The 25,556-nt window shown below is 54.2% G+C and overlaps 3 protein-coding genes across 4 annotated transcripts; 2 read left to right on the forward strand and 1 right to left on the reverse strand.

Moving 5' to 3' along the window:
- The first annotated feature begins 262 nt into the window (after positions 1–262).
- Positions 263–7,717, forward strand: TNFRSF12A (TNF receptor superfamily member 12A). The gene is made up of 5 exons (XM_038754172.1): positions 263–353; positions 5,565–5,663; positions 5,743–5,874; positions 5,978–6,035; positions 7,473–7,717. Exons 1-4 carry the CDS (start codon positions 263–265, stop codon positions 6,031–6,033), a joined length of 378 nt encoding a protein of 125 aa, XP_038610100.1. The 3' UTR covers positions 6,034–6,035; positions 7,473–7,717.
- A 787-nt stretch (positions 7,718–8,504) lies between these two features.
- HCFC1R1 (host cell factor C1 regulator 1) lies at positions 8,505–14,246 on the reverse strand. Its single transcript, XM_038754719.1, has 6 exons — positions 14,180–14,246; positions 10,856–10,964; positions 9,854–9,916; positions 9,518–9,655; positions 9,198–9,269; positions 8,505–9,111 (listed from the first exon to the last, which is right to left on the reverse strand). Exons 2-6 carry the CDS (start codon positions 10,924–10,926, stop codon positions 8,976–8,978), a joined length of 480 nt encoding a protein of 159 aa, XP_038610647.1. The 5' UTR covers positions 10,927–10,964; positions 14,180–14,246; the 3' UTR covers positions 8,505–8,975.
- THOC6 (THO complex 6) lies at positions 14,036–25,211 on the forward strand. Of its 2 annotated transcripts, none has more exons than XM_038754717.1 (13): positions 14,036–14,091; positions 20,375–20,490; positions 22,761–22,825; positions 22,960–23,063; positions 23,166–23,203; positions 23,308–23,356; positions 23,515–23,586; positions 23,701–23,803; positions 23,911–23,960; positions 24,416–24,478; positions 24,592–24,702; positions 24,821–24,955; positions 25,070–25,211. In XM_038754717.1, exons 2-13 carry the CDS (start codon positions 20,375–20,377, stop codon positions 25,151–25,153), a joined length of 990 nt encoding a protein of 329 aa, XP_038610645.1. In that variant the 5' UTR covers positions 14,036–14,091; the 3' UTR covers positions 25,154–25,211. The 2 variants fall into 2 exon arrangements, with proteins under 2 accessions (XP_038610645.1, XP_038610646.1); XM_038754718.1 differs by lacking the exon at positions 14,036–14,091 and adding an exon at positions 19,537–19,749.
- The last annotated feature ends 345 nt before the right edge of the window (positions 25,212–25,556 follow it).

Raw genomic sequence — 25,556 nt, forward strand, 5'->3', positions numbered from 1 at the left:
GGACGGGACTCTGGATTTGATCTGGGACGGCAGGAACGGGACACCTGTGTCTGGGAAGAGGAAAGTGGCTTGGAGGAGGAGGAGCAGGAGGAGGAGCCGCAGGGCTCGTGGCGGCCTGGGCCCGGGAATGTGGGGCGAGCAGCGGGCCCGGGAAGTGTGGGCGGGGTCCGGGGTGGGCCCCCGCCCCGGATGGGGTGGGCGGAGGGTCGGGCCCGGCGGGGCCCAGACCGGGGCCGGCGGCGGCGGCGGCGGCAGGAGAGCCATGGGCCCGTCGGTGCCAACCGGCCTGGCCCTGCTCGGGCTGCTGGCGCTGGGGGCCGCCGGGCTGCTGGGGGCCGCCGAGCCGGCCAAGGGTAACGGGGGCCCCGGGGGGGGATGGAGGGCAGATTGGGGGGCCCCCGGGGGGGATGGAGGGCGGATTGGGGGGCCCCGGGGGGGATGGAGGGCGGATTGGGGGGCCCCGGGGGGGATGGAGGGCGGATTGGGGGGCCCCGGGATCCGGGACGAGGCCCCGAAGGGGATGGAGGGCAGATTGGGGGGCCCCGGGACGAGCCCCGGGATAGAGAAGCAGCGTGGCTCAGTGGAAAGAGCCCGGGCTTTGGAGTCAGAAGTCAGGGCTTCGAATCCTGCCTCCGCCACACGTCTGCTGTGTGACCTTGGGCAAGTCACTTCACTTCTCTGGGCCCTCAGTGACCTCATCTGTAAAATGGGGATTAAGACTGGGAGCCCCCCGTGGGACAACCTGGTCCCCTTGTAACTTCCCCAGCGCTTAGAACAGTGCTTGGCACATAGTAAGCGCTTAATAAATGCCATCGTTATTATTCTTATCCGGGACGAGTCCCCGAAGGGGATGGAGGGCAGATTGGGGGGCCCAGGGGAACCATGGAAACCTCGGCTCCGACTCCTCTGCTTCTCGGGGTGACTCTCCGGGGGAGGGAAGGGGGCGGCGGGACCCTCGAGTGTCTGCCTGCCTGCCTGCCCAGCGCCCCAAAAGAGGGAAGCAGCGAGGCTCAGGGGGGTAGGGACCGTCTCTATATGTTGCCAACTTGTACTTCCCAAGCGCTTAGTACAGTGCTCTGCACACAGTAAGCGCTCAATAAATACGATTGATGATGAAAAGAGCCCGGGCTTTGGGGTCAGAGGTCTTAAAGTGCTCAATAAATGCCACGTTAGAGGTCATGGGTTCAAATCCCGCCTCCGCCGATTGTCAGCTGTGTGACTTTGGGAGAGTCACTTCACTACTCTGGGCCTCAGTGACCTCATTTGTAAAACGGGGGTGAAGACTGTGAGCCTCCCTTGGGACAACCTGATCACTTTGTAACCTCCTCAGCACTTAGAACAGTGCTTTGCACATAGTAAGCGCTTAATAAATGCCGTAATTATTATTATTATTCACTTATCTGGGCCTCAGTTCCCTCATCTGTAAAACGGGGATGAAGACTGTGAGCCCCCCTTGGGACAACCTGATCACCTTGTAACCTCCCCAGCGCTTAGAACAGTGCTTTGCACATAGTAAGCGCTTAATAAATGACGTAATTATTATTCCTCACTTCTCTGGGCCTCAGTTCCCTCATCTGTAAAACGGGGATGAAGACTGGGAGCCGACCCTTGGGACAACCTGATCACCTTGTAACCTCCCCAGCGCTTAGAACAGTGCTTCGCACATAGTAAGCGCTTAATAAATGCCGTAATTATTATTCACTTCTCTGGGCCTCAGTTCCCTCATCTGTAAAACGGGGATGAAGACTGTGAGCCCCCCCTTGGGACAACTTGATTCATTCATTCATTCAATCGTATTTATTGAGCGCTGACTGTGTGCAGAGATCACCTTGGAACCTCCCCAGCGTTTAGAACAGTGCTTTGCCCGTATTATTAGGGAAGACCTTGGTGGTCGGGACGGTCCCCGTGGTGGCTTCGCCCTTCCCTCCTAACCTCCTTTCGGGGTGAGACCCCCGGCTATTTGGGGGGCACCGAACGGGCCTTCTCCGGCCTCGCCTCCGACTGCGCCTTGTCCCTCTAGACCGTGAGCCCACTGTTGCCAATTTGGCCTTCCCAAGCGCTTAGTCCAGTGCCCTGCACACAGTAAGCGCCCAATAAATACGATTGAATGAATGAGTGAATGAAAAGTAAAATCAGCAGAGGAATAAATCTGTACAAACATGGATCGGCCCCCTCTTCTCTGTGCCTCCTCATCATCATCAATCGTATTTATTGAGCGCTTACTGTGTGCAGAGCACTGGACTAAGCGCTTGGGAAGTACAAATTGGCAACATAGAGAGACAGTCCCTGCCCAACAGTGGGCTCACAGTCTAAAAGGGGGAGGGAGGGAGCCTCAGTTCCCTCATCCGTAAAATGGGGACTATGTTTTGTTTTGTTGTCTGTCTCCCCCTTCTAGACTGTGACCCCGTTGGGTAGGGACCGTCTCTAGATGTTGCCAACTTGGACTTCCCAAGCGCTTAGTCCAGTGCCCTGCACACAGTAAGCGCTCAATAAATACGATTGAATGAATGAATGAATGAAAAGTAAAATCAACAGAGGAATAAATCTGTACAAGCATGGATCGGCCCCCTCTTCTCTGTGCCTCAGTGCCCTCATCCGTAAAATGGGGACTTTGTTTTGTTCTCTGTCTCCCCCTTCTAGACTGTGAGCCCCCTGTTAGGTAGGGACCGACTCTAGATGTTGCCAACTTGGACTTCCCAAGCGCTTAGTCCAGTGCCCTGCACACAGTAAGCGCCCAATAAATACGATTGAATGAATGAGTGAATGAAAAGTAAAATCAACAGAGGAATAAATCAGTACAAACATGGATCGGCCCCCTCTTCTCTGTGCCTCAGTTCCCTCATCCGTAAAATGGGGACTTTGTTTTGTTGTCTGTCTCCCCCTTCTAGACTGTGAGCCCACTGTTGGGTAGAGACCGTCTGTAGAGGTTGCCAACTTCCCAAGCGCTTAGTCCAGTGCCCTGCACACGGTAAGCGCTCAGTAAATACGATTGAATGAATGGTGGCCCGTGGGCTGTGGGGGAAGCGCCCCCACCCCTGGCCCGTGACTTCAGCCTCCAGTTATGCGGGGGGCGGACCCGGCGCCTGGAACTGAGTCACCGGCTGCAAGGGAGGGGCCGAGCCCCCCAAGCTGCCCCCCCTCCTCCCTCCTGGCATCCTGCCCCCCTCCAGCTTGGCGGGGACTTGCCCAAGCCCTCCCTCCTTAGCTGTCGCCCCCGGCTTCCCTTCCTGCCCGAGAAAACGGGCACCGGCCCCCAGCTGTGTGGTCACCTGTAATAATAATAGCATTTATTAAGCGCTTACTATGTGCCAAGCACTGTTCTAAGCACTGGGGAAGGATACAAGGTGATCAGGCTGTCCCACGGGGGGCTCCCAGTCTTCATCCCCATTTTCCAGAGGGGCCCAGAGAAGTGTCAAGTGACTTGCCCAAAGTCACACAGCTAAGTGGCGGAGCTGGGATTTGAACCCATGACCTCTGACGCCAAAGCCCGGGTTCTTTCCACTGAGCCACGCTGCTTCCATTCCTGTCTGGAGTGGATGTGTGGTGTGGTGCGGTGCGGTGCTGTGCGATGCAGTGAGGGGAGGGGCAGGATAATAATAATAATGATGATGATGGCATTTATTAAGTGTTTACTATGTGCAAAGCACTGTTCTAAGCGCTGGGGAAGGATACAAGGTGATCAGATTGTCCACGGGGGGCTCCCAGTCTTCATCCCCATTTTCCAGAGGGGCCCAGAGAAGTGTCAAGTGACTTGCCCAAAGTCACACAGCTAAGTGGCGGAGCTGGGATTTGAACCCATGACCTCTGACTCCAAAGCCCGGGCTCTTTCCACTGAGCCACGCTGCTTCCATTCCTGTCTGGAGTGGATGTGCGGTGCCGTGCTGTGCGATGCAGTGAGGGGAGGAGCAGGATAATAAGAATAATGATGGCATTTGTTAAGCGCTTACTATGTGCCAAGCACTGTTCTAAGCGCTGGGGAAGGATACAAGGTGATCAGGTTGTCCCACGGGGGGCTCCCAGTCTTCATCCCCATTTTCCAGAGGGGCCCAGAGAAGTGTCAAGTGACTTTCCCAAAGTTACACAGCTGACAAGTGGCAGAGCCGGGATTTGAACCCATGACCTCTGCCTCCAAAGCCCGGGCTCTTTCCACTGAGCCACGCTGCTTCCATTCCTGTCTGGCATGGATGTGCGGTGCTGTACAATCAACCAATCAATCAATCAATCGTATTTATTGAGCTCTTACTGTGTGCAGAGCACTGTACTAAGCGGTTGGGAAGTCCAAGTTGGCAACATATAGAGACAGTCCCTACCCAACAGTGGGCTCACAGTCTAAAAGGGGGAGACAGAGAACAAAACCAAACATACTAATAAACTGTGCAATGCAGTGAGGGGAGGGGCAGGATAATAATAATGATGGCATTTGTTAAGCGCTTACTATGTGCAAAGCACTGTTCTAACCGCTGGGGAAGGATACAAGGTGATCAGGTTGTCCCACGGGGGGCTCCCAGTCTTCATCCCCATTTTCCAGAGGGGCCCAGAGAAGTGTGAAGTGACTTGCCCAGAGTCACACAGCTAAGTGGCGGGGCCCAGGATTTGAACCCATGACCTCTGCCTCCAAAGCCCGGGCTCTTTCCACTGAGCCACGCTGCTTCCATTCCTGTCTGGCACGGATGTGCGGTGCTGTGTGGTGCGATGTAGTGAGGGGAGGGGCAGGATAATAATAATAATGATGATGATGGCATTTGTTAAGCGCTTACTATGTGCAAAGCACTGTTCTAAGCGCTGGGGAAGGATACAAGGTGATCAGGTTGTCCCACGGGGGGCTCCCAGTCTTCATCCCCATTTTCCAGAGGGGCCCAGAGAAGTGTGAAGTGACTTTCCCAAAGTCACACAGCTAAGTGGCGGAGCCCGGGATTTGAACCCGTGACCTCTGCCTCCAAAGCCCGGGCTCTTTCCACTGAGCCACGCTGCTTCCATTCCTGTCTGGCACGGATGTGCGGTGCTGTGTGGTGCGATGTAGTGAGGGGAGGGGCAGGATAATAATAATAATGATGATGATGGCATTTGTTAAGCGCTTACTATGTGCAAAGCACTGTTCTAAGCGCTGGGGAAGGATACAAGGTGATCAGGTTGTCCCACGGGGGGCTCCCAGTCTTCATCCCCATTTTCCAGAGGGGCCCAGAGAAGTGTGAAGTGACTTTCCCAAAGTCACACAGCTAAGTGGCGGAGCCCGGGATTTGAACCCACGACCTCTGCCTCCAAAGCCCGGGCTCTTTCCACTGAGCCACGCTGCTTCCATTCCTGTCCGGCGCGGCTGTGCGGTGCGATGCGGCGAGGGGCGGGGCGGGATGAGGTCGGGGCTCCGGTGTCCGGCCGTTCTCCGGGCCTGACTCACCGTAACCGGAGAGTTCCCCGGCCCTGACCTCAGCCCCCGGAATAGCCCCTGACCGCTCCGGCCCCGCTCCCTCGCGGCCCCCGACCCGGGACCCGGGCCGGGCGCGGAGGGCCGGGCCAAGGGGCACAGATGGGACTTTCCCCGCTTTCTCCTTGTTGCCCGCCCTCAGCCCCCTGCCCCAGGGGCAGCTCCTGGAGTTCGGACCTGGACAAGTGCATGGACTGTTCCTCCTGCCCCGCCAGACCCTACAGCGACTTCTGTCTCGGCTGTGAGTCCGGGGGGCCGCTCGGGGAGGCTGGGGGGAGGCAGCAGAGACCACAGCCCTCTGACCCCCCTTCCTTCGGCAGGCACGGTGCCCCCACCCTCGCCCCCGCTCCTGTGGCCAGTCTTAGGGGGCAGCCTGGGCCTGGCCTTGACCCTGGGGGTGCTCTCTGGGCTCCTGGTTTGGAGACGCTGCCGCAGGAGAGAGAAGTTCACCAGTGAGTAACCGTCACCTTGACCTTTGATCCCCCGTGACCTTCGGCGCCGCAACCTTGAATCCCGGTGACCCTTAACCGTGGTCCTCATCCAATTCCCTTGCAGCTCCTATAGAGGAGACGGGAGGCGAAGGCTGCCCAGGGACTGCGCTGATACGCTGATGGTGAGTCTCACTGACCCAGTACCGGCACTTAAAACAGTGCTGACACGTAGTAAGCACTTAATTCCCTAAAAAAACCCCAAACCCTTTCTAGCTTTCTATTAATGCGTGGCTCAGTGGAAAGGGTACGGTCTTTGGAGTCAGAGGCCATGGGTTCAAATGCCGGCTCCGCCAGTTGTCAGCTGTGTGACTTTGGGCAAGTCACTTCACTTCTCTGGGCCTCTGTTCCCTCATCTGGAAAATGGGGATTAAGACTGTGAGCCCCACGTGGGATGACCTGATCACCTTGTATTCCCCCAGTGCTTAGAAAAGTGCTTAGTAAGCGCTTAACAAATGCCATTATTATTATTATTATTAATGAACCTGATGTTAGGCCCAAATCCTCTCTGTTCCAACCCCGGAGACCCTTCTAAGTCTCCCTCTATAATAACAATAATAATGATGGCATTTATTAAGCACTTACTATGTGTAAAGCGCGGTTCTAAGCGCTGGGTAGGTTACAAGGTGATCAGGTTGTCCCACGGGGGGCTCACAGTCCTAACCCCCATTTTCCAGATGAGGTAACTGAGGCACAGAGAATCAATCAATCATATTTATTGAGCGCTTACTGTGTGCAGAGCACTGTACTAAGCACTTGGGAAGTACAAGTTGGCAACCTATAGAGACAGTCCCTACCCAACAGTGGGCTCACAGTCTAGAAGGGGGAGAAGTTAAGTGACTTGCCCAAAGTCACACAGCTGACAATTGGCGGAGCTGGGATTTGAAACCATGAACTCTGACTCCAAAGCCCGGGCTCTTTCCACTGGGCCACGCTGCTTCTCCATTTCTGCTTCTCCCGCTGCCTCTAGGGAGCCATCTCTGAACCAAATTAGAGTCCCTGAAGTTGAGCTTCCTCCTTAGCCCCTAGTCTCCCTGTTTGCATTCGATCCTATTTATTGAGCACTTCCCGTATGCAGAGCACTGGAGCTGAACTCCCCATTTCCTCCAGCCCAAAAGTCCTGGAGAAAACTCCGAACCCCTCTCCCTAACTCACTGTAGAGGGTCTGGCCTGGTGGGTGGGCCAGCTCTGTTCAGTTTTAAAGGGCTGACTGGAGGGTTCATATTCATTCATTCAGTCAGTCATATTTATTGAGCGCTTACCGTGTGCAGAGTACTGTACCAAGCGCTTGGGAAGTACAAGTCAGCAACGTATAGAGACGGTCCCTACCCATGGTTCTGGGGAGATAGACTGTTGCAGCCTCCCAACTCTTTGAGATAATACTGCGTGTGCAAGTGCTTATTATGTGCCAAGGACTGTTCTAAGCACTGGGGTAGATACAAGCTCATCGGGTCCCACTTGGGGCTCACAGTCAAAGTAGGTATTGAAGTCCCGCCTAGCTTTGCCCCATCCCCCCTAATTCCTCCTTTCCCTCACGGACTCCTCCGTTTCTCTCTCCACAGCCCCCAGGGCAGAGGTGGAGATCCTGTCCCGAGATGATTCAGCTTGAAGAACCCGCAACATTTGCACAGGGGGGGGATCTCTCCTCCCCTTTCCCCCACCGTGCCAACAGGCGGACCTGGGGGAGGGGGACCACGGGAGCCGGGGGGAATGACCCCTAAAATTCTACAGGTGCAGAGAGACGGATAAAACACTAAGGATCCGAGCCCCGAGAGCCCCCAGCTTGTCGGGATGTGGCAGCTGTATGTTGGGGGTCGGGGGGGGGTGGGGGGGAAGGGATGGGGCGAGGCGAGGGGTTGGCGAGGGAAGGGGGGTAGGGTGGGACACCTGGATCCCAACCCCAGAACTAGGGGCTGGATCTCTGGAAGGCAGCTGGCTGGCCCTGCTCAGTCTGGGATAGGGACCCCTGCATCCTACTGTTCCCCTTGAGGGAGGGGTATTTATTGGGGGAGGGGGAAAATTTATTAATAAAAATTATTTTGGTTTCAAACTGGACTCAGAATGAGGGATGGGTGGAAACGCGACTGGAACTCCTCCTCCCCGCCGCCCCCAATCACACTGTTTCGGTGCAGCGATTTAGACTTCCTATTTCCCGGGTGGCCCGGAGGGGTGCCTGTCTCGCCCCAACCCAGACGGCCCCGCCAAGACGGCCCCGCCACCCACCACTTTTACCCTCCCTTCCTTTTTCCCTTCCAGGTTTGGCCTCGGGCCTCCCATCTTCTGGGGAAGGGAGTGAGTCAGCCGGGGGTGGAGGCGGGCCACTGACTCACACATTCTCAATGTCTGAGCTGGGTCTGGCCTGTCCCTGACCCCACTGTATGGGGAGGTGAGGGACAGGAGGACCGTTGGGATCCAGACCCCCTGACCCGTGGTCTCTTCAAGAAACCCTTCAAGAAATTGGTCGGCACCAGACTCCAGGGCTGGGTCTGGCCTGTCCCTGACCCCCACTCTACGGGAAAGTGAGGGACAGGACGAACGTTGGTATCCAGACCCCCTAAACCGTGGTCTCTCCAAGAAATCGGTCGGCACCAGGCTCCAGATTCAGCCTCTCTCTTTTATTTTGCTCCCAAAGGGGCACAAGCTCGGGCCCCCCCTCAACGTCACCCACCCTTTCCGGCCCTTCCTCCTCCCTTTTGGGGTGGCCTCACTCCCTGCTTCCCCACAGGGCTGTGTGTGGAGGCCACGATGCCCGGAAGGTGATGCCTGAAGGCTGGAGGAGGGAAAGACCTAGCTGTCTTTCCTTTAGGGTAGCATGGGGGTACCCTGTTCCTCCCTAACAAGTGAGGGTGGCCGTGCTGTGCCCCCTCTTCCTCCCACCCCTCTTCCCTTTGGGAAAGCCGGTTCTCACTGAGGGTGCTGGTTCCTGCAATGGAGTGAACCGTCTCGGGCGCAACCCGGGATCTGGAGGTCTCGGCTGCCCAAATCCATCCCCCTCACCTGACATCTGTGGGGAAGGAGAGGCCCTGAGGCTTAGGTTTCTGAGGAAGAGGGACACTTTCCTTGGCTCAAAGCTCCATCGTGTCCTCTGCGGGGGGGTCCTCGCACTGGGTCTCCGGGGGGTCTCCGAATCTCAGCAGCCGCAGGGCTTCGGGGATCAGGCTGCCAGGGTAGCGCCAGAGAAGCAGTTCAGAGCGAGGGGCCCTGGGACGGGGAGAAGAAAGGCTAGAGTCAGACTACCTAGGGATGGTACTCCAGGTCCCCGCTCCCTTCTTTTTCAAAGGACTCACAGGGTCAGCAGGAGACTGGGGGGCAGGGCATGGGGGTCCCCAACCGTGCTGGGAGGGCCTTCCTCTGGTGGCCTAGGGGGGAACAAAGACAGGAGAAAAAAAATCAGCTCTCGTTTTTCCCCTTCAGACTCAAATAGAGGAGATGCAGCTTGCTCTGGAGAGTGGTGAGAAGCAGCTGGGGGCTCCCCGGGGGCGGGACGCCCGAGAGGACCGTCCCCGCTGGACTGCTGTACGGTCAGGACCGGAAGGGAGAAGAAAGGTTGAGAGAGAGGCTACGGTTGATTTATTCGGTTTATTCGGTGTGAGAGACGAAGCCTTACCTGCCCGTGGAGGGGGCCGGGTTCCGGAGCGGGAAGATAGCCGGGGGTGTACAGTACGGGTGGTCGTTGTGCAGGCTGAGGCGGGAGAAGTGGACCGCCATGTTCTCTTCCGAAAGGAACTGCTTACAAAGAGGGGTCCTACGGAGGGAAATTTGAGGATGCTGGACCCCGAGGAAGAGGGCGATACGGGGATCGGGAGACTGAGTGAGGGTAGGGTTGGGGGGCAGGCTGGGAGCGGAGCGACTGGCTCGGGAACCAGCGTGTCACGGGCGGTTAGTGAGGGGCTTTCAGGTAGGTAATGAAGAAGCGGGTGGGGAGAAGTCAGGTATCACTTACTGCTCCTCCTTCTCCAGGCGTCGCTTGGTGCTTAAGTGGGGTTGAGTTCCACTGGAAGAGGAACTAGGGAAGAGACAAAGTTGAACCTCCACTCCTTCCTCTTTTCCCCACGGAATCGGTCAATCAGATTTGAGTGCTTTACTAAGTTCTTGGGAGAGCACAATATAACTGAGTTGGTAGACACGTTCAAGCGTTTACAGCACCCAAATGTCCCGACTCGCCCCCACCATCTCTTTTTAAAAATGGTATCTGTTAAGCTCTTACTGTGTGTCAAGCGGTGCTGGAAGCGCCGGGGTAAAAATTCAAGTTAATGAGGCCAGATGCGGTCCCGACCCCACATGGGGCTCGGTCAAGTAGAAGGGGGAACGAGTACTGACTCCCCACTTTGCGGTTGAGGGAACTGAGGCCCAGGAGAGTCAATCAATCAATCGTATTTATTGAGCGCTTACTGTGTGCAGAGCACTGTACCAAGCGCTTGGGAAGTACAAGTTGGCAACATATGGAGATAGTCCCTACCCACCAGTGGGCTCACAGTCTAAAAGGGGGAGACAGGAACAAAACCAAACATACTAAGGTCACGCGGCAGGCAAGTGGCGGAGGCAGGTTTGGAACTCAGGTCCTCTGGTTTCCAATCAATCAATCGATCAATCGTATTTATTGAGCGCTTACTATGTGCAGAGCACTGTACTAAGCGCTTGGGAAGTACAAATTGGCAACACACAGAGACAGTCCCTACCCAACAGTGGGCTCACAGTCTAAAAGGGGGAGACAGAGAACAGAACCAAACATACCAACAAAATAAAATGAATAGGATAGAAATGTACAAGTAAAATAAATAAATAAATAAATAAATAAATAGAGTAATAAATATGCTTTATCCACTGGGCCACGCGGTTTCCCTTCCAACTTCTATCCTTCCGCTCAGGACCCAGGTGTCCCACCCCGGGTTCCCCAACCTCCCCCGGACCCTAACCCATCCCTAGCAGCCCCCCGTGCACCCACCCGGTTTTTGGCGTCCTGCTCCTGGAATGAAAGGCTCCGGGGTCTGGCCGAGCTGGGGATCCGGGCTCCATAGAGGGCTGCGGGTCATGGGGGAGCGGCTTTGGGGCCCCTGAAGGAGAAAGAGGTCATTTGTGTTTTGAGGTCACAACTGAGGTCACTGTGCCCCATCTGGGGCAGGGACTGTATCTGGCCTCATTAACTTGAATTTTCCCCCCGGGGCTTACAACACCGCTTGACACATAGTAAGGGCTTAACAGATACCATTTTTAAAAAAAGATGGTGGGGGAGAGTCAATCAATCAATCAATCATATTTATTGAGCGCTTACTATGTGCAGAGCACTGTACTAAGCCCTTGGGAAGTACAAACTGGCAACAAATCGGGACATTTGGGTACTGTAAAATCAATCAATCAATCAATCGTATTTATTGAGTGCTTACTATGTGCAGAGCACTGTACTAAGCGCTTGGGAAGTACAAATTGGCATCACATAGAGACAGTCCCCACCCAACAGTGGGCTCACAGTAAAAGCTTGAGCATGTCTACCAACTCAGTTATATTGTACTCTCCCAAGAACCTAGTACAGCGCACCCAATAAAGTGCTCCAATACGAAGAGGTCATATATGTTGCCAACTTGTACTTCCCAAGCGCTTAGTACAGTGCTCTGCACACAGTAAGCGCTCAATAAATACGATTGATTGATTGTGTGGCCCTTGGTGGGACGGGGAGCGCTGAAGGGTGAGGAGACGGGCCTGGGTCCGGGGAACCCCTCTGAAGACTTGTACTTCCCAAGCGCTTGGTCCAGTGCTCTGCACAAAGTAAGCGCTCAATAAATACGATTGATTGATTGGAAAGAGCCCGGGCTTGGGAGTCAGAGGTCATGGGTTCATGACCCACTTGTCAGCTGTGTGACTTTGGGCAAGTCACTCCACTTCTCTGTGTCTCAGTTCCCTCATCCGGAAAATGGGGATTAAGACTGAGTCCCCGTGGGACAACCTGATCACCTTCATTCATTCATTCAATCGTATTTATTGAGCGCTTACTGTGTGCAGAGCAATGTACTAAGCGCTTGGGAAGTCCAAGTCGGCAACATATAGACGGTCCCTACTGAACAACGGGCTCACAGTCTAGAAGGGGGAGACAGACAACAAAACATGTAGACGGGTGTCAAAATTGTCAGAACAAACAGAAATAAAGCTATATGCACACCATTAACAAAATAAATATAATAGTAAATATGTACAAGTAAAATAAATAGAGTAATAAATCTGTACAAATGTATATACAGGTGCTGTGGGGAGGAGAAGGAGGTATGGCGGAGGGGATGGGGAAGAAGAGAGGAAAAAGGGGGCCCAGTCTGTAACCTTAATAATAATAACGGCATTTATTAAGCGCTTACTATGTGCAAAGCACTGTTCTAAGTGCTGGGGAGGTTAAAGGTGATCAGGTTGTCCCACGGGGGGCTCACAGTCTTCACCCCCATTTTACAGATGAGGGAACTGAGGCCCAGAGAAGTGAAGTGATTTGCCCAAAGTCATCCAGCTGACAATAAATCAATCAATTGTATTTATTGAGCGCTTACTATGTGCAGAGCACTGTACTAAGTGCTTGGGAAGTACAAGTTGGGAACATATAGAGACGGTCCCTACCCAACAGTGGGCTCACAGTCTAGACAAGTGGCGGAGCTGGGATTTGATCCCATGACCTCTGACTCCAAAGCCCGGGCTCTTTCCACGGAGCCATGCTGCTTCTCCTTGCAACCTCCCCAGTGCCTTAGGACAGTGCTTTGCACATGGTAAGTGCTTAATAAACTGTATCGTTGTTATTATGAAGACGATTGAACGGATGAGTGCGTAAACAGTGCTCTGCACATAGTAAGCGCTCAATAAATACGATTGATGATCAATAAATACGATTGATGGTAAAGACTGGGACCTTGCTGGGGGAGCCCCCATGTTGGGGAAGGGCCACGAAGGTAGGAGTTGGCCCTGAGGGACCAGATGGGAGGGTCTGGGGCAGGGGCCCGGAACAGCAGGGCAGGGAGGGGCTGGGGGGGGGGGGGGCAGGGAGAGGCTGAGGGGTGGGCAGGGGTGGGCAGGGGGGGGGCAGGGAGAGGCTGAGGGGTGGGCAGAGGAGGGCTCAGGGGTGGGCAGGGTGGGCAGGGAGGGGCTGAGGGGTGGGAAGGGGTGGGCAGGGCGAAGCTGAGGGGTGGGCAGGGGGGCTGAGGAGTGGGCTGAGGGATGGGCAGGGGGGCTGAAGGGTGGGTAGGGATGGGCAGGGGTGGGCTGAGGGGTGGGCAGGGCAGGGGTGGGCTGGGGGGTGTGCAGGAAGGGGCTGAGGGGTAGGGCAGGGGGACTGAGGGGTGGGCAGGGGGGCTGAGGAATGGGCTGAGGGATGGGCAGAGGGGCTGAGGGGTGGGCTGAGGGATGGGCAGGGGGGCTGAGGGGTGGGCTGAGGGGTGGGCTGAGGGATGGGCAGGGGGGCTGAGGGATGGGCTGAGGGATGGGCAGGGGGGCTGAGGGGTGGGCTGAGGGATGGGCTGAGGGATGGGCAGGGGGGGCTGAGGGGTGGGCTGAGGGATGGGCTGAGGGATGGGCAGGGGGGCTGAGGGGTGGGCTGAGGGATGGGCTGAGGGATGGGCAGGGGGGCTGAGGGGTGGGCTGAGGGATGGGCTGAGGGATGGGCAGGGGGGCTGAGGGGTGGGCTGAGGGATGGGCTGAGGGATGGGCAGGGATGGGCAGGGCAGGGGTGGGCTGAGGGGTAGGGCAGGGAGGGGCTGAGGGGTGGGCAGGAGTGGGCAGGGAGGGGCTGAGGGGTGGGCAGGGAGGGGCAGACGGGGGGCTGAGGGGTGGGCAGGGGTGGGTAGGGAGGGGCTGAGGGTGGGCAGGGGTGGGCAGGGTGGGGCTGAGGGGTGGGCAGGGAGGGACAGGGAGGGGCTGAGGGGAGGGCTGAAGGGTGGGTAGGGGTGGGTAGGGGGGGGCTGAGGGGGGGGCAGGGAGGGGCTGACGGGGGGCTGAGGGGGGGGGCAGGGGGGGGGGCAGGGAGGGGCTGACGGGTGGGCAGGGCGGAGGCGGGCGCGCGCGCGCGCCCCCTGGAGGGGAGGGGAGGGGAGGTCCGTGCCGGTCCGTGCCGGGCCCGGAGCCCGAGCGCAGGCGCGCTGGGGGAGCCGAGCGGCCGAGCGCGCGCGGGGACCGACGGCTTCCCGCGCAGGCGCAGAGAGCGGCGGCGGAGCCACGGTGGGTCTCGGGGGCGGGAAGAGGGGACGCTGGGGTTCCCCGGGCGGCGGGGACGGAGAAGGGGGGGAGGGGGAGGGGAGGAGCTCACCCGGCTGGAGCCGGCGGAGGGGGGGGGTCCCACGGCGGCGGGTCCCCCCGGGCACGCGCGCCGGGCCGGGGCGATGGGGGGAGGGGGAGGGGGAGGGGCTGCGCACTGCGCACGCGTGCGCGCTTGGCGCCGGCGAGTTCTAGCGGGGCTGCGCAGTGCGCACGCGCGCCGGCGAACCCCGGCCGGGCTGCGCAGCGCGCACGCGCGCCGGAGAATCCCCGCGGGGCTGGCGCTTGCCGCGCTGCCTGCTGGGAGCTGTAGTTTTCCTCGACGGGGCCGGCGCCCGCCCGCCATCTTCATTCATTCATTCATTCACTCACTCATTCATTCAATCGTCTTTATTGAGCGCTTCCTGTGTGCAGAGCACTGGACTAAGCGCTTGGGAAGTACATATTTATTACTCTATTTATTTATTTTACTTGTACCTATCTACTCTATTTCATTTTGTTAGTCTGTTTGGTTCTGTTCTCTGTCTCCCCCTTTTAGACTGTCAGCCCACTGTTGGGTAGGGACTGTCTCTAGATGTTGCCAATTTGGACTTCCCAAGCGCTTAGTACAGTGCTCTGCACATAGTAAGCGCTCAATAAATATGATTGATTGATTGATTGATTGATTGACAAGTCGGCGACATCGCGCTGCCCCGCTTGGGAAGTCCAAGTTGGCAACATCTGGAGACCGTCCCTACCCAACCGTGGGCTCACAGTCTAGAAGGGGGAGAAAGAGAAGAAAAACAAACATATTAACAAAATAGAATAGATATGTACAAGCAAAATAAATAAATAAATAAATAAAGTAATAAATATGTACAAATATATATATATATATATAAATCCAGTACCAAATTTGGCTCCACCTAGTCTCACTTTTTTCCCCGAGGTGTGTTTCTGATATACCAAGGGAGTCTTCCAGACCTCCATCATCATCATCATCATTATCAATCGTATTTATTGAGCGCTTACTACGTGCAGAGCACTGTACTAAGCGCTTGGGAAGTACAAATTGGCAACATATAGAGACAGTCCCCCGATACCGTACCTTTCCCAGCCCCAAGTAGTCAAATCTTGAGGAGGAAAATGATCTGTGAAGCACAACACACTCTGGAATTTTTTTTTTAAATGGTATTTGTTAAGTGCTTACTAAGTGCCAGTCACTGTAACCGCTAGGGTGGATACAAGATAATCACCATCATCATCATCAATCGTATTTATTGAGCGCTTACTATGTGCAGAGCACTGTACTAAGCGCTTGGGAAGTACAAATTGGCAACATATACAGTCCCTACCCAACAGGTTGGACACATTCCCTGTACCATAGGGGACTCACAGTCAATCAATCAATCAATCAATCGTATTTATTGAGCGCTTACTATGTGCAGAGCACTGTACTAAGCGCTGGGGAAGTACAAATTGGCAACATATAGAGACAGTCCCTACCCAACAGGTTGGACACATTCCCTGTACCATAGGGGACTCACAGTCAATCAATCAATCAATCAATCGTATTTATTGACCGCTTACTGTGTGCAGAGCACTGGACTAAGCGCTTGGGAAGTCCAAGTTGGCAACATATAGAGACAGTCCCTACCCAACGGTGGGCTCACAGTCTAAAAGGGGGAGACGGAGAACAAAACCAAACATACCAACAAAATAAAATAAATAGAATAGATAGGTACAAGTAAAATAGAGTAATAACCTTAATCTGCACTTTACAGACGAGGTGACTGAGCCCCAGGGAAGTTAAGTGACTTGCCTGAAGTCACACAGCAGACAAGTGGCAGAAATGGATTTAGAACCCAGGTCCTTCTGAATCCCAGGCCTGTGCTTATTCATTAGGCCAGGCTGCTTCTCACCCCAGACCCTCTGCTTGGGGTGACCCAAATCCAAGGGTCTTTAGAAAACTCCTGCGGGGATCAGAGGGAATGGCTTTCGACTTCAAGACCCTAATTATCCCCACAGGACCTGTACCAATGGTGCTTGTTAAGTGCTTCCTATGTGCCAAGTACCATAAGCGTTGGGGTAGATACAAGTTAATGAGGTTGGACACAGTCCCTGTCTCACAAGGGGGTCACACTCTCCATCCCCATTATCCAGCGAGGTAACAGAGGCACAGAGGAGTTAAATGCCAAGGTTGTCCCCCGTGGGGCACACAGTCTTCACCCCCATTTTAAAGATGAGGTACCTGAGGCACAGAGAAGTTGAGTGACTTGATCAAAGTCACCCAGCTGACGAGTGGCGGAGCCGGGATCTGAACCCATGACCTCTGACTCCCAAGCCCGGGCTCTTTCCACTAAGCCACGCTGCTTCTCATAATTCGCATAATTAATACTTCCCCTGGTCAACGGGGAACTTGACTGTGAAGAATAAGGGGGAGAGGGGGGGCACTGATCTGGAGAAGTAGGAATGACAAATAAAGCAGAAACAGATGAGGAAAGGAGAACAATAAAAACAATAAAAAGAGCCGGAGTGCGATGCTTCTGATGAGGCCCCTCACCGATCTGCTAGCCTACCCAGTGGTACAGTGAACATGACGACTTGATTATTATTATTGTCATTATTTATAGTGCTTGTTAAAGCGCTTGCTATGTGTCAAGCCCTGTTCTAAGCACTGGGGTAGTTACAAGTTAATCAACAGCCCCTTGTCTTACATGGGGTTCACGCTCTTAATCCCCATTTTGCAGATGAGGTAACTGAGGCCCAGAGAAGTGAAGTGACTTGCTTGAGGATTGTCTGTGGGAGTGCTCCAACCTATGTACGTGTCCGAGTGTGGGAGCCCGAAGCCTGAGACCCTGGGCAAAGTCACGTTCCATCTTTGACCCATCTCCCCTCCTCCCCGGCTTTAGTCCGTGATGGGTGCGTTTCATGGCTTTGTACATATTTTTTTACTCTATTTATTTAATTTATTTGTACATATCTATTCTATTTTATTTTGTCAGTATGTTTGGTTTTGTTCTCCGTCTCCCCCTTTTAGACTGTGAGCCCACTGTTGGGTAGGGACTGTCTCTATATGCTGCCGATTTGTACTTCCCAAGCGCTTAGTACAGTGCTCTGCACATAGTAAGCGCTCAATAAATACGATTGATGATGATGGCTCACGGCCGTCAGGGTGTCCCAAATTCTCTTCACCTGTGAGAGCGAGTCCTCGGGATTTTTCCACCCCTGCTAATGAAGGGTTTGTCAAAGGGCAAATGTGCAGGAAGGGTCACTTCCCAATTCTTTTTTTTTTTTCATTATTTTTGTGGTAGTCGTTAAGCGCATGCTATGTGTCAGGCATTGTACTAAGCACTGGAGTTGATGCAAGATAATCAAGTTGGACACAGGCCATGGCCCACCCTCAGCTTCAAGGCTGTCCATCCATCCCCTCGCCCTCTCCTACCTCACCTCCCTTCTCTCCTTCTCCGGCCCAGCCCGCACCCTCCGCTTCTCTGCCATTGCTAACGTCCTCACTGTACCTCGCTCTCACCTGTCCCGCCTTCGACTCCCGGCCCACGTCCTTCCCCTGGCCGGGAATGTCCTCCCTCCACACATCCTTCAAGCTAGCTCTCCCTCCCTTCAAAGCCCTACTGAGAGCTCACCTCCTCCAGGAGGCCTTCCCCCACTGAGCCCCCTTTTTCCTCTCCTCCTCCCCATCCCCCTGCCCTATCTCCTTCCCCTCCCCACAGCACTTGTATATATATTTGTACAGATTTATTAGTCTATTTTACTTGTACATATTTACTCTTCTATTTATTTTGTTAATGATGTGATAGAGCTTTAATTAATAATAATAATTGTGGCATTTATTAAGCGCTTACTATGTGCAAAGCACTGTACTAAGCACTGGGGAGGTTACAAGGTGATCAGGTGGGCCCATGGGGGGGCTCACAGTCTGAATCCCCATATTACAGATGCGGTAACTGAGGCCCAGAGAAGTGAAGTGATTTGCCCAAAGTCACACAGCTGACAATTGGTGGAACCGGGATTTGAACCCATGTCTGAATCCAAAGCCCGAGCTCCTTCCACTGCGCCACGCTGCTTCTCTTAATTCTATTTGCTTTAATTCTATTTGTTCTGATGACTTTGACACCCGTCTCCATGTTTTGTTTTGTTGCCTGTCTCCCCCTTCTAGACTGTGAGCCCGTTGGTGGGTAGGGAACCGTCCGTCTTTATATGTTGCCAACTTGTACCTCCCAAGCGCTTAGTCCAGTGCTCTGCACATAGTAAGTGCTCAATAAATACAATTGAATGAATGAATGACTCACAGTCTCAATCCCCATTTTACAGATGATGTAACTGAGGCCCAGAGAAGTTAAGTGATTTGCCCAAGGTCACACAGCAGACCAGTGGTGGTCAGGATTAGAACCCCGGTCCTTCTGATTCCCAGGCCTGTGCTCTTTCCAGTAGGCCATGCTGCTTCTCTGAAATCTTGAATGCCATTACCCCTTTTAATAATAATAATAATAATAATGATGGTATTTGTTAAGCGCTTACTATGTGCAAAGCACTGTTCTAAGCGCTGGGGAGTACAAGGTGATCAGGTTGATCACACAGCTGACAAGTGGCGGAGCCGGGATTTGAACCCATGACCTCTGACTCCAAAGCCCGTGCTCTTTCCACGGAGCCACGCTGCTTCTCTGCTTCTTTTGATACATACAAAGTGATGACATTCACTAAGCACCTGTTATAATAATAATGACATTTTATTAAGCGCTTACTGTGTGCAAAGCACTGTTCTAAGCGCTGGGGAGGATACAAGGTGATCAGGTTGTCCCACAGGGGGCTCACAATCTTCATCCCCATTTTACAGATGAGGTAACCGAGGCCCAGAGAAGTTAAATGACTTGCCCAAAGTCACACAGCTGACAGCGGGTGGGGCCGGGATTCGAACTCATGACCTCTGACTCCAAAGCCCGGGCTCTTTCCACTGAGCCACGCTACTTCCCCAGTACTTAGCACTGTTATGTGCGAAGTGTTGGAGTACGTGCAAGTTAATCAAATCGGACACAATCCCTGTCCCATGGTCTGCAAATTACATCCCAGGACTTTATTAGTTTTGTTTTAAGTAGTGGTATTGCATTAATAATAATAATAATGATGACGGCATTTGTTAAGCGCTTACTATGTGCCAAGCACTGTTCTCTAAGCGCTGGGGTAGATACAAGGTGATCAGGTTGTCCGACGTGGGGCTCACAGTCTTCATCCCCATTTTACAGATGAGGGCACTAAGGCTCAGAGAAGTTGTCACTTGCCCAGAGTCACACAGCTGACAAGTGGCAGAGTCAGGATTAGAACCCATGACCTCTGTCTCCCAAGCCTGTGCTCTTTCCACTGAGCCACGCTGCTTCTCATGACTCACGCATGTTCAGCTTCTTGTCTTCTCTGACCCCTGGGTCTTTTTCTGTGGAATCTGCGTTTAACCCGCCTTCCCCTTCTTGATTTGTGTTAATTTGGTTTCTGTCCCTAGGTGCTTTCCTTTTCCCTTGTCTCCTTTAATTCCATCTTGTTGGGGACGGCCCTTTTTCCACTATGAATTTTATTTCTGCCTACTGAACTGTTAGAAACTTATTCCAATCTGAACTGACCAGGTTTAATTTGGTGAGCTTTTTGGGCCTTCCATCAGGCCTCCCCCTCGTCCCCCTCTCCATCCCCCTCTTCTTACCTCCTTCCCTTCCCCACAGCACCTGTATATATGTTTGTACATATTTATTACTCTATTTATTTTACTTGTACATATCTATTCTATTTATTTTATTTTGTTAGTACGTTTGGTTTTGTTCTCTGTCTCCCCCTTTTAGACTGTGAGCCCACTGTTGGGTAGGGACTGTCTCTATATGTTGCCAATTTGTACTTCCCAAGCGCTTAGTACAGTGCTCTGCACATAGTAAGCGCTCAATAAATACGATTGATGATATCTATTCTATTTATTTTATTTTCTTAGTATGTTTGGTTTTGTTCTCTGACTTCCCCTTTTAGACTGTGAGCCCGCTGTTGGGTAGGGACTGTCTCTATATGTTGCCAATTTGTACTTCCCAAGTGCGTAGTACAGTGCTCTGCACATAGTAAGCGCTCAATAAATACGATTGATGATGATGATGATGATGATGAGGCTGGGGACCTAGGAGGGAGGCTGGATGAGTGATTCCTTGGGGCCAGCGAGGCTGGATTTGATAGAGGAGAACGGCTGGTTGCGTGTGACTCTCTTATCCACATTCGTCCTCAGATGGAAGTCCACCGGGCCTTGGAGAGGCTGCACATGACCATCTTCTCCCAAAGTGTCTCTCCCTGTGGCAAGTTCCTGGCAGTGGGGAATAACTATGGGCAGATTGCCATCTTCAGGTACTGGCTCCCGGTGGGTTGGTTCCCTAATGCATTGCCTTCTGCAATAATAATAATAATAATACTAGTGGTATTTGTTAAGCGCTTACTATGTGCCCAGCACCGTTCTAAGCGCTGGGGTAGATTCAAGGTAATGAGGTGGTCCCCCGTGGGGCTCACAGACTTAATCCCCCATTTTACAGATGAGGGAACTGAGAAGTGAAGTGGCTCGCGCAAAGTCACACGGCTGATCAGTGGCAGAGCCCCTTCCTCCCTTCAAGGCCCTACTGAGAGCTCACCTCCTCCAGGAGGCCTTCCCAGACTGAGCCCCTTCCTTCCTCTCCCCCTCGTCCCCCTCTCCATCCCCCCCGCCTTACCTCCTTCCCTTCCCCACAGCACCTGTATATATGTATATATGTTTGTACACATTTATTACTCTATTTATTTATTTTACTTGTACATATCTATTCTATTTATTTTCCTTTGTTAGTATGTTTGGTTTTGTTCTCTGTCTCCCCCTTTTAGACTGTGAGCCCACTGTTGGGTTAGGGACTGTCTCTATATGTTGCCAATTTGTACTTCCCAAGCGCTTAGTACAGTGCTCTGCACATAGTAAGCGCTCAATAAATACGATTGATGATGACGATTAGAACCCTCTACCTCTGGCTCCCAAGCCCGGGCTCTTCCCGCTAAGCCACGCTGCTTCTAGAACCCAGACCGTAGTCCTGCCTGGGTCAGGGCAGAAGCAAGGGTCGTGACCCCATGGGTTGGGGCAGGCTGGGCTTCCACCAAATCTGTCCTGACCAGTTTGGGATCCCTTTTCAATCCACCCTCACATTCCCAGTTAGAGATTTTAAGGCCATTGCGGACGGGGGTGTTGCCTTCAGGCACATGGATGGAGTGAGCCTGGGCATGGGTGATTTTTTTATATGATTGTGCGATTGTGCAGTAGGACTAGATAGTAAGCACATAGTAAGCGCTTCTTTTAGACTGTGAGCCCAATGTTGGGTAGGGACTGTCTCTATATGTAGCCAATTTGTACTTCCCAAGCACTTAGTACAGTGCTCTGCACACAGTAAGCGCTCAATAAATATGATTGATTGATTGATTGACTATACATGTGCGATTGTGCAGTGGGACCAGTTGGTTCCAGAAGCAGCGTGGCTCAGTGGAAAGAGCCCGGGCTTGGGAGTCAGAGGCCATGGGTTCTAATCCCGGCTCCGCCGCTTGTCTGCCGTGTGACTTTGGGCAAGTCATTTAACTTCTCTGGGCCTCAGCTACCTCATCTATAAAATGGGGATGAAGATTGTGAGCCCCATGTGGGATAACCTCATTACCTTGTATCCCCACCCCCCCAGCGTTTAGAACAGTGCTTCGCACATAGTAAGCGCTTAACAAATACCATCATTATCATTATTACTGCTTGGGCTTGTACTTCAGCAGCCCTCAACTCCGAACACAAAAAGCACCTCGCAGATGGATGGACGGGTGGACAGATGGATCTGTCGTAAATGACAGATGATCCTCCCTCCATCCACCCACGCTTTGGGATCGAAAACTCGCGCGAGGTACTGACCCGTTTCTGATCCTGCTTAGGCCCATTTCTGGTTTCACCCAGGTCAGAGGCAGATAATAATAATAATAATGATGATGATGATGGCATTTGTTAAACGATTACTATGTGCAAAGCACTGTTCTAAGCGCTGGGGAGGATACAGGGTGATCAGGCTGTCCCACGTGGGGCTCACAGTCTTCAGCCCCATTTTACAGGTGAGGTAACTTGAGTCACAGAGAAGTGAAGTGACTTGCCCAAAGTCACACAGCTGACAGTTGGCGGAGCCGGGATTTGAACCCATGACCCCTGACTCCCAAGCCCGGGCTCTTCCCACTGAGCCGTGCTGATCCTGCCATCCCAGAGCATGTTTGTTAGTATGTTTGGTTTTGTTCTCTGTCTCCCCCTTTTAGACTGTGAGCCCGCTGTTGGGTAGGGACTGTCTCTATATGTTGCCAACTTGGACTTCCCAAGTGCTTAGTCCAGTGCTCTGCACACAGTAAGCGCTCAATAAATCCGATTGATGATGATGATGATCCCAGAGCACTGTGCAGACTGGACTAGAACTGAGTCAGGGCTGGGCGGATGGGGTTTGGCCAGGAAACTGGTCTGGGCCAAGTCTCTAACCCAGGTGGTCTGCTCCCTTCCTCTCACTCCCACTCCAGAGATCCCTTATGACCCCCGTAACTTCGGGTCCCGGCCGTCCCCACCCAGCTCTCCAATGTCTCTTCCCCTTCAGTTTGTCAGCTGCTTTGAGCTCAGAGGCCAAAGAGGAGAGTAAGAAGCCAGTGGTGACCTTCACAGGTGGGTGTGGGTATTAGGAAGCTGGGCAAAGAGGGGAGGGGAGCCGTAAGAAGGAGCCCAGGCAGCTGGAGGGGAAGGATCGTGTCTTGGAGGGGGGAAAATGTGTGTCCCTCAGTCCTGGTCCTTTTCTTCAGCCCACGACGCCCCGGTATACAGCTTGGTCTCCACGGATCGACACTTACTCAGTGCCGGGGATGGGGAGGTGAAGGCTTGGCTCTGGGGGGAAGTTGTCAAGAAGGTAAGGTGGGGGACAAGGTGCCTGGGTCCTAGGAGGGGAGTGAGCAGTGGGGCGGGAAGTGGGCGAAGCCTGGATCCTCACTGTGCTGTGGTCTTCCTGTAGGGCTGCAAGGAAGTGTGGAGCCGCCACCCCCCATACAGGTGGGCAGTCCGACTGGGCCGGGGGGAGGTCTGGGGAGGGAACCCTAAAATGGAGGGGAGAACGGCCTCTCCTAGCATCACCCCTGTTAATACCCTCTCCCCAGGAACAGCCTGGAGGTTCCCGAGATCAACACTTTACTCCTGAACCCCAAGGTACAGCCCTCCCCTCATCCTGCTCCAACTCTCCCTCTTTCCCTGGCTAGCCCAACCTTTAACCCTCTCTCTAGTCAGGTGCCCCGATTCCCCTCCCTCCCACAAGCACGACCTGATTTTGAGTTCTGACTTCCAGTTGCCCCTTCTAATCCCACTAGGAGAATTCACTGCTCTTGGCTGGAGGCGACTGTCTGCTTCACACCATGGACCTGGAGACGGGGACATTCACAGTGAGCTGAGGCCCAGACACCGGCCTGGTCTCTAGGAGGGATGACAGGCCTTGTGGTGCGAAGGGGCTGGGGCGGCGAGCCGGGCAGGGCTCAGTTTTTCTCCCTCTTTTGCAGCGCGCCTTGCGGGGTCATTCTGATTACATTCACTGCCTGGCTCTGCGCGAGAGGAGCCCAGAGGTGCTGTCTGGGGGAGAGGACGGGGCCGTGCGTCTCTGGGGTAAGAGGCAGAAAGAGGAGAAAGGGGTCGAGGGGTGAAGAGCGGGGTGGGTTGTGATGAGGGGCTCGGAGATAGAAAGGAAAGGACCTGCCCTCCTCTTTTCTCAGACCTGCGCACGGGAGAGGAAGTCCAGACCATTGAAGTCTACAAGCATGAGGTGAGAGACCTTAACCTGGCCCTGTCTCGGCTCCGTTCTGGAGCAAGCTGAGCCTCGGGTAGAGGGGCCAGCGTGGGCTTCCCAAAGGAGACCCTTGGCCCTTCGGTTGGCCCAGTCTGGCCCGGGGAGGGGACTCCATACATCCCGTGATCTGTGCGACGATCCAGCCGTTACTCCTAATGGCTTCTGCACTTCTGACTAGGCACAGGTGCGAGGGATTTACCCAGAAGCTCCCTTGGGGTCCCGGGTTGGGGAGGTACATAGACTCCTCCAACCAGCCTGAATCATCTCACCATGGCCTGCTCCAGCGTTTGAGGGTTCTTGAGGCAAAGGGCCCCGGAGCTGGACACAGCTCCCCCCAAGGGAGTCCGGGCTGGACGCGGACTGGTCCGGGAATGGAGCCGTCGCCTCCATCCCCGTTGGCTGATTTGAGGCTCTTTGCATCACCCCCTCAGGAGTGTGCCCGCCCCCAGAATGGGAAGTGGATCGGCTGTCTGGCCACTGACTCGGACTGGATGGTGAGCGGAGGCGAGGGGCAAGTCCTGGGGGTTGAAGGGGGGAGGAGAAGGGGCTGCGTCCTTCCACCTGCTCAGTCCGAGGCCGGCTCCCAGCTCTCTGTGTGTCCTTCCAGGTGTGCGGCGGGGGACCCGCTCTCACCCTCTGGCATCTCCGTTCCGCAACCCCCACCACCGTTTTCCCGCTCCGGGCTCCTCAGAAACATGTCACCTTTTACCAAGACTTGGTGAGACTGCACCCCCTGCCCCATCCGCTCCAGCCTTTCCTCCTCCGGCATCTTCCCCCGACCCTGGCCCTGTGGTTCCACTCCCTCTCCCAGCCCTAACTTCTGCCTTTGTCCCCAGATCCTGTCAGCCGGCCAGGGGCCCTGTGTGAACCAGTGGCAACTGAGCGGGGAGCTTAAGGCCCAGGTGCCCGGCTCCTCCCCGAGCCTGCTCAGCCTCAGCCTCAATCAGCAGCCGGCTGCCCCCGAGTGCAAGGTGGAAACTGGGGAGGAAACAGGGAGGGGAACCATAGGAACTGGGGAAGAAGCCCCAGAGAAGCTCCCCTCCTCTTTCTGCCCCTGGTCTCAGACCCCCTCTGGTCTCTTCCAGGTGCTGACATCCGCAGGGAACAGCTGTCGAGTCGATGTATTCACCAATTTAGGCTACCGGGCTTTCTCCCTGTCCTTTTCCTGACCCCTGCTCCCCCCAACACACACCTTAGTTTTTCTAAATAAAACGCTAAAAACTTCAATCCTGATATGTCAGCTTTCTCCATACCTCCCCACAACCCTCCAGTCACAACTTTGGTCTTGAGTCCCCCAACCCTACCTCCAATTCTCCACCCAGAACACCCCTGCCAAAGACACCAGAGCTTAGACGGAATTCAACCCTTTATATATATATATATATATATATACACACACACATATATTACTCTGTCCGCTTTACATAAATACCCGTCTGGCCCCCGAGTCTGCCCCCAGCCCCATGCTCAGGTCTTGGTTCTACCCGCTAGGGTTTGGGATTTAGAGTTTGGTTGGTGCTTAGAAAAGTACGCAAAATAGACAGCTCTGCTCCCCCCTCCCTCCACCTTCCC

Source organism: Tachyglossus aculeatus, chromosome 11, assembly GCF_015852505.1.
Source record: "Tachyglossus aculeatus isolate mTacAcu1 chromosome 11, mTacAcu1.pri, whole genome shotgun sequence".
NCBI classification, from domain to species: Eukaryota; Metazoa; Chordata; class Mammalia; order Monotremata; family Tachyglossidae; genus Tachyglossus; species Tachyglossus aculeatus.

Excerpts from the sequence above, each read along its gene's own strand:
- TNFRSF12A (XM_038754172.1), top strand. The coding sequence starts at position 263 with ATGGGCCCGTCGGTGCCAACCGGCCTGGCCCTGCTCGGGCTGCTGGCG. Across the intron at positions 354-5,564 it reads GGCCGCCGAGCCGGCCAAGG|CCCCCTGCCCCAGGGGCAGC; the intron begins GTAACGGGGGCC and ends GCCCGCCCTCAG. Across the intron at positions 5,664-5,742 it reads CAGCGACTTCTGTCTCGGCT|GCACGGTGCCCCCACCCTCG; the intron begins GTGAGTCCGGGG and ends TTCCTTCGGCAG.
- HCFC1R1 (XM_038754719.1), bottom strand. The coding sequence starts at position 10,926 with ATGGAGCCCGGATCCCCAGCTCGGCCAGACCCCGGAGCCTTTCATTCC. Across the intron at positions 9,656-9,853 it reads CGCCTGGAGAAGGAGGAGCA|GACCCCTCTTTGTAAGCAGT; the intron begins GTAAGTGATACC and ends TTCCCTCCGTAG. Across the intron at positions 9,112-9,197 it reads CCCAGTCTCCTGCTGACCCT|GGCCCCTCGCTCTGAACTGC; the intron begins GTGAGTCCTTTG and ends TCCCCGTCCCAG.
- THOC6 (XM_038754717.1), top strand. The coding sequence starts at position 20,375 with ATGGAAGTCCACCGGGCCTTGGAGAGGCTGCACATGACCATCTTCTCC. Across the intron at positions 23,961-24,415 it reads TTGAAGTCTACAAGCATGAG|GAGTGTGCCCGCCCCCAGAA; the intron begins GTGAGAGACCTT and ends TCACCCCCTCAG. Across the intron at positions 24,479-24,591 it reads CCACTGACTCGGACTGGATG|GTGTGCGGCGGGGGACCCGC; the intron begins GTGAGCGGAGGC and ends GTGTCCTTCCAG.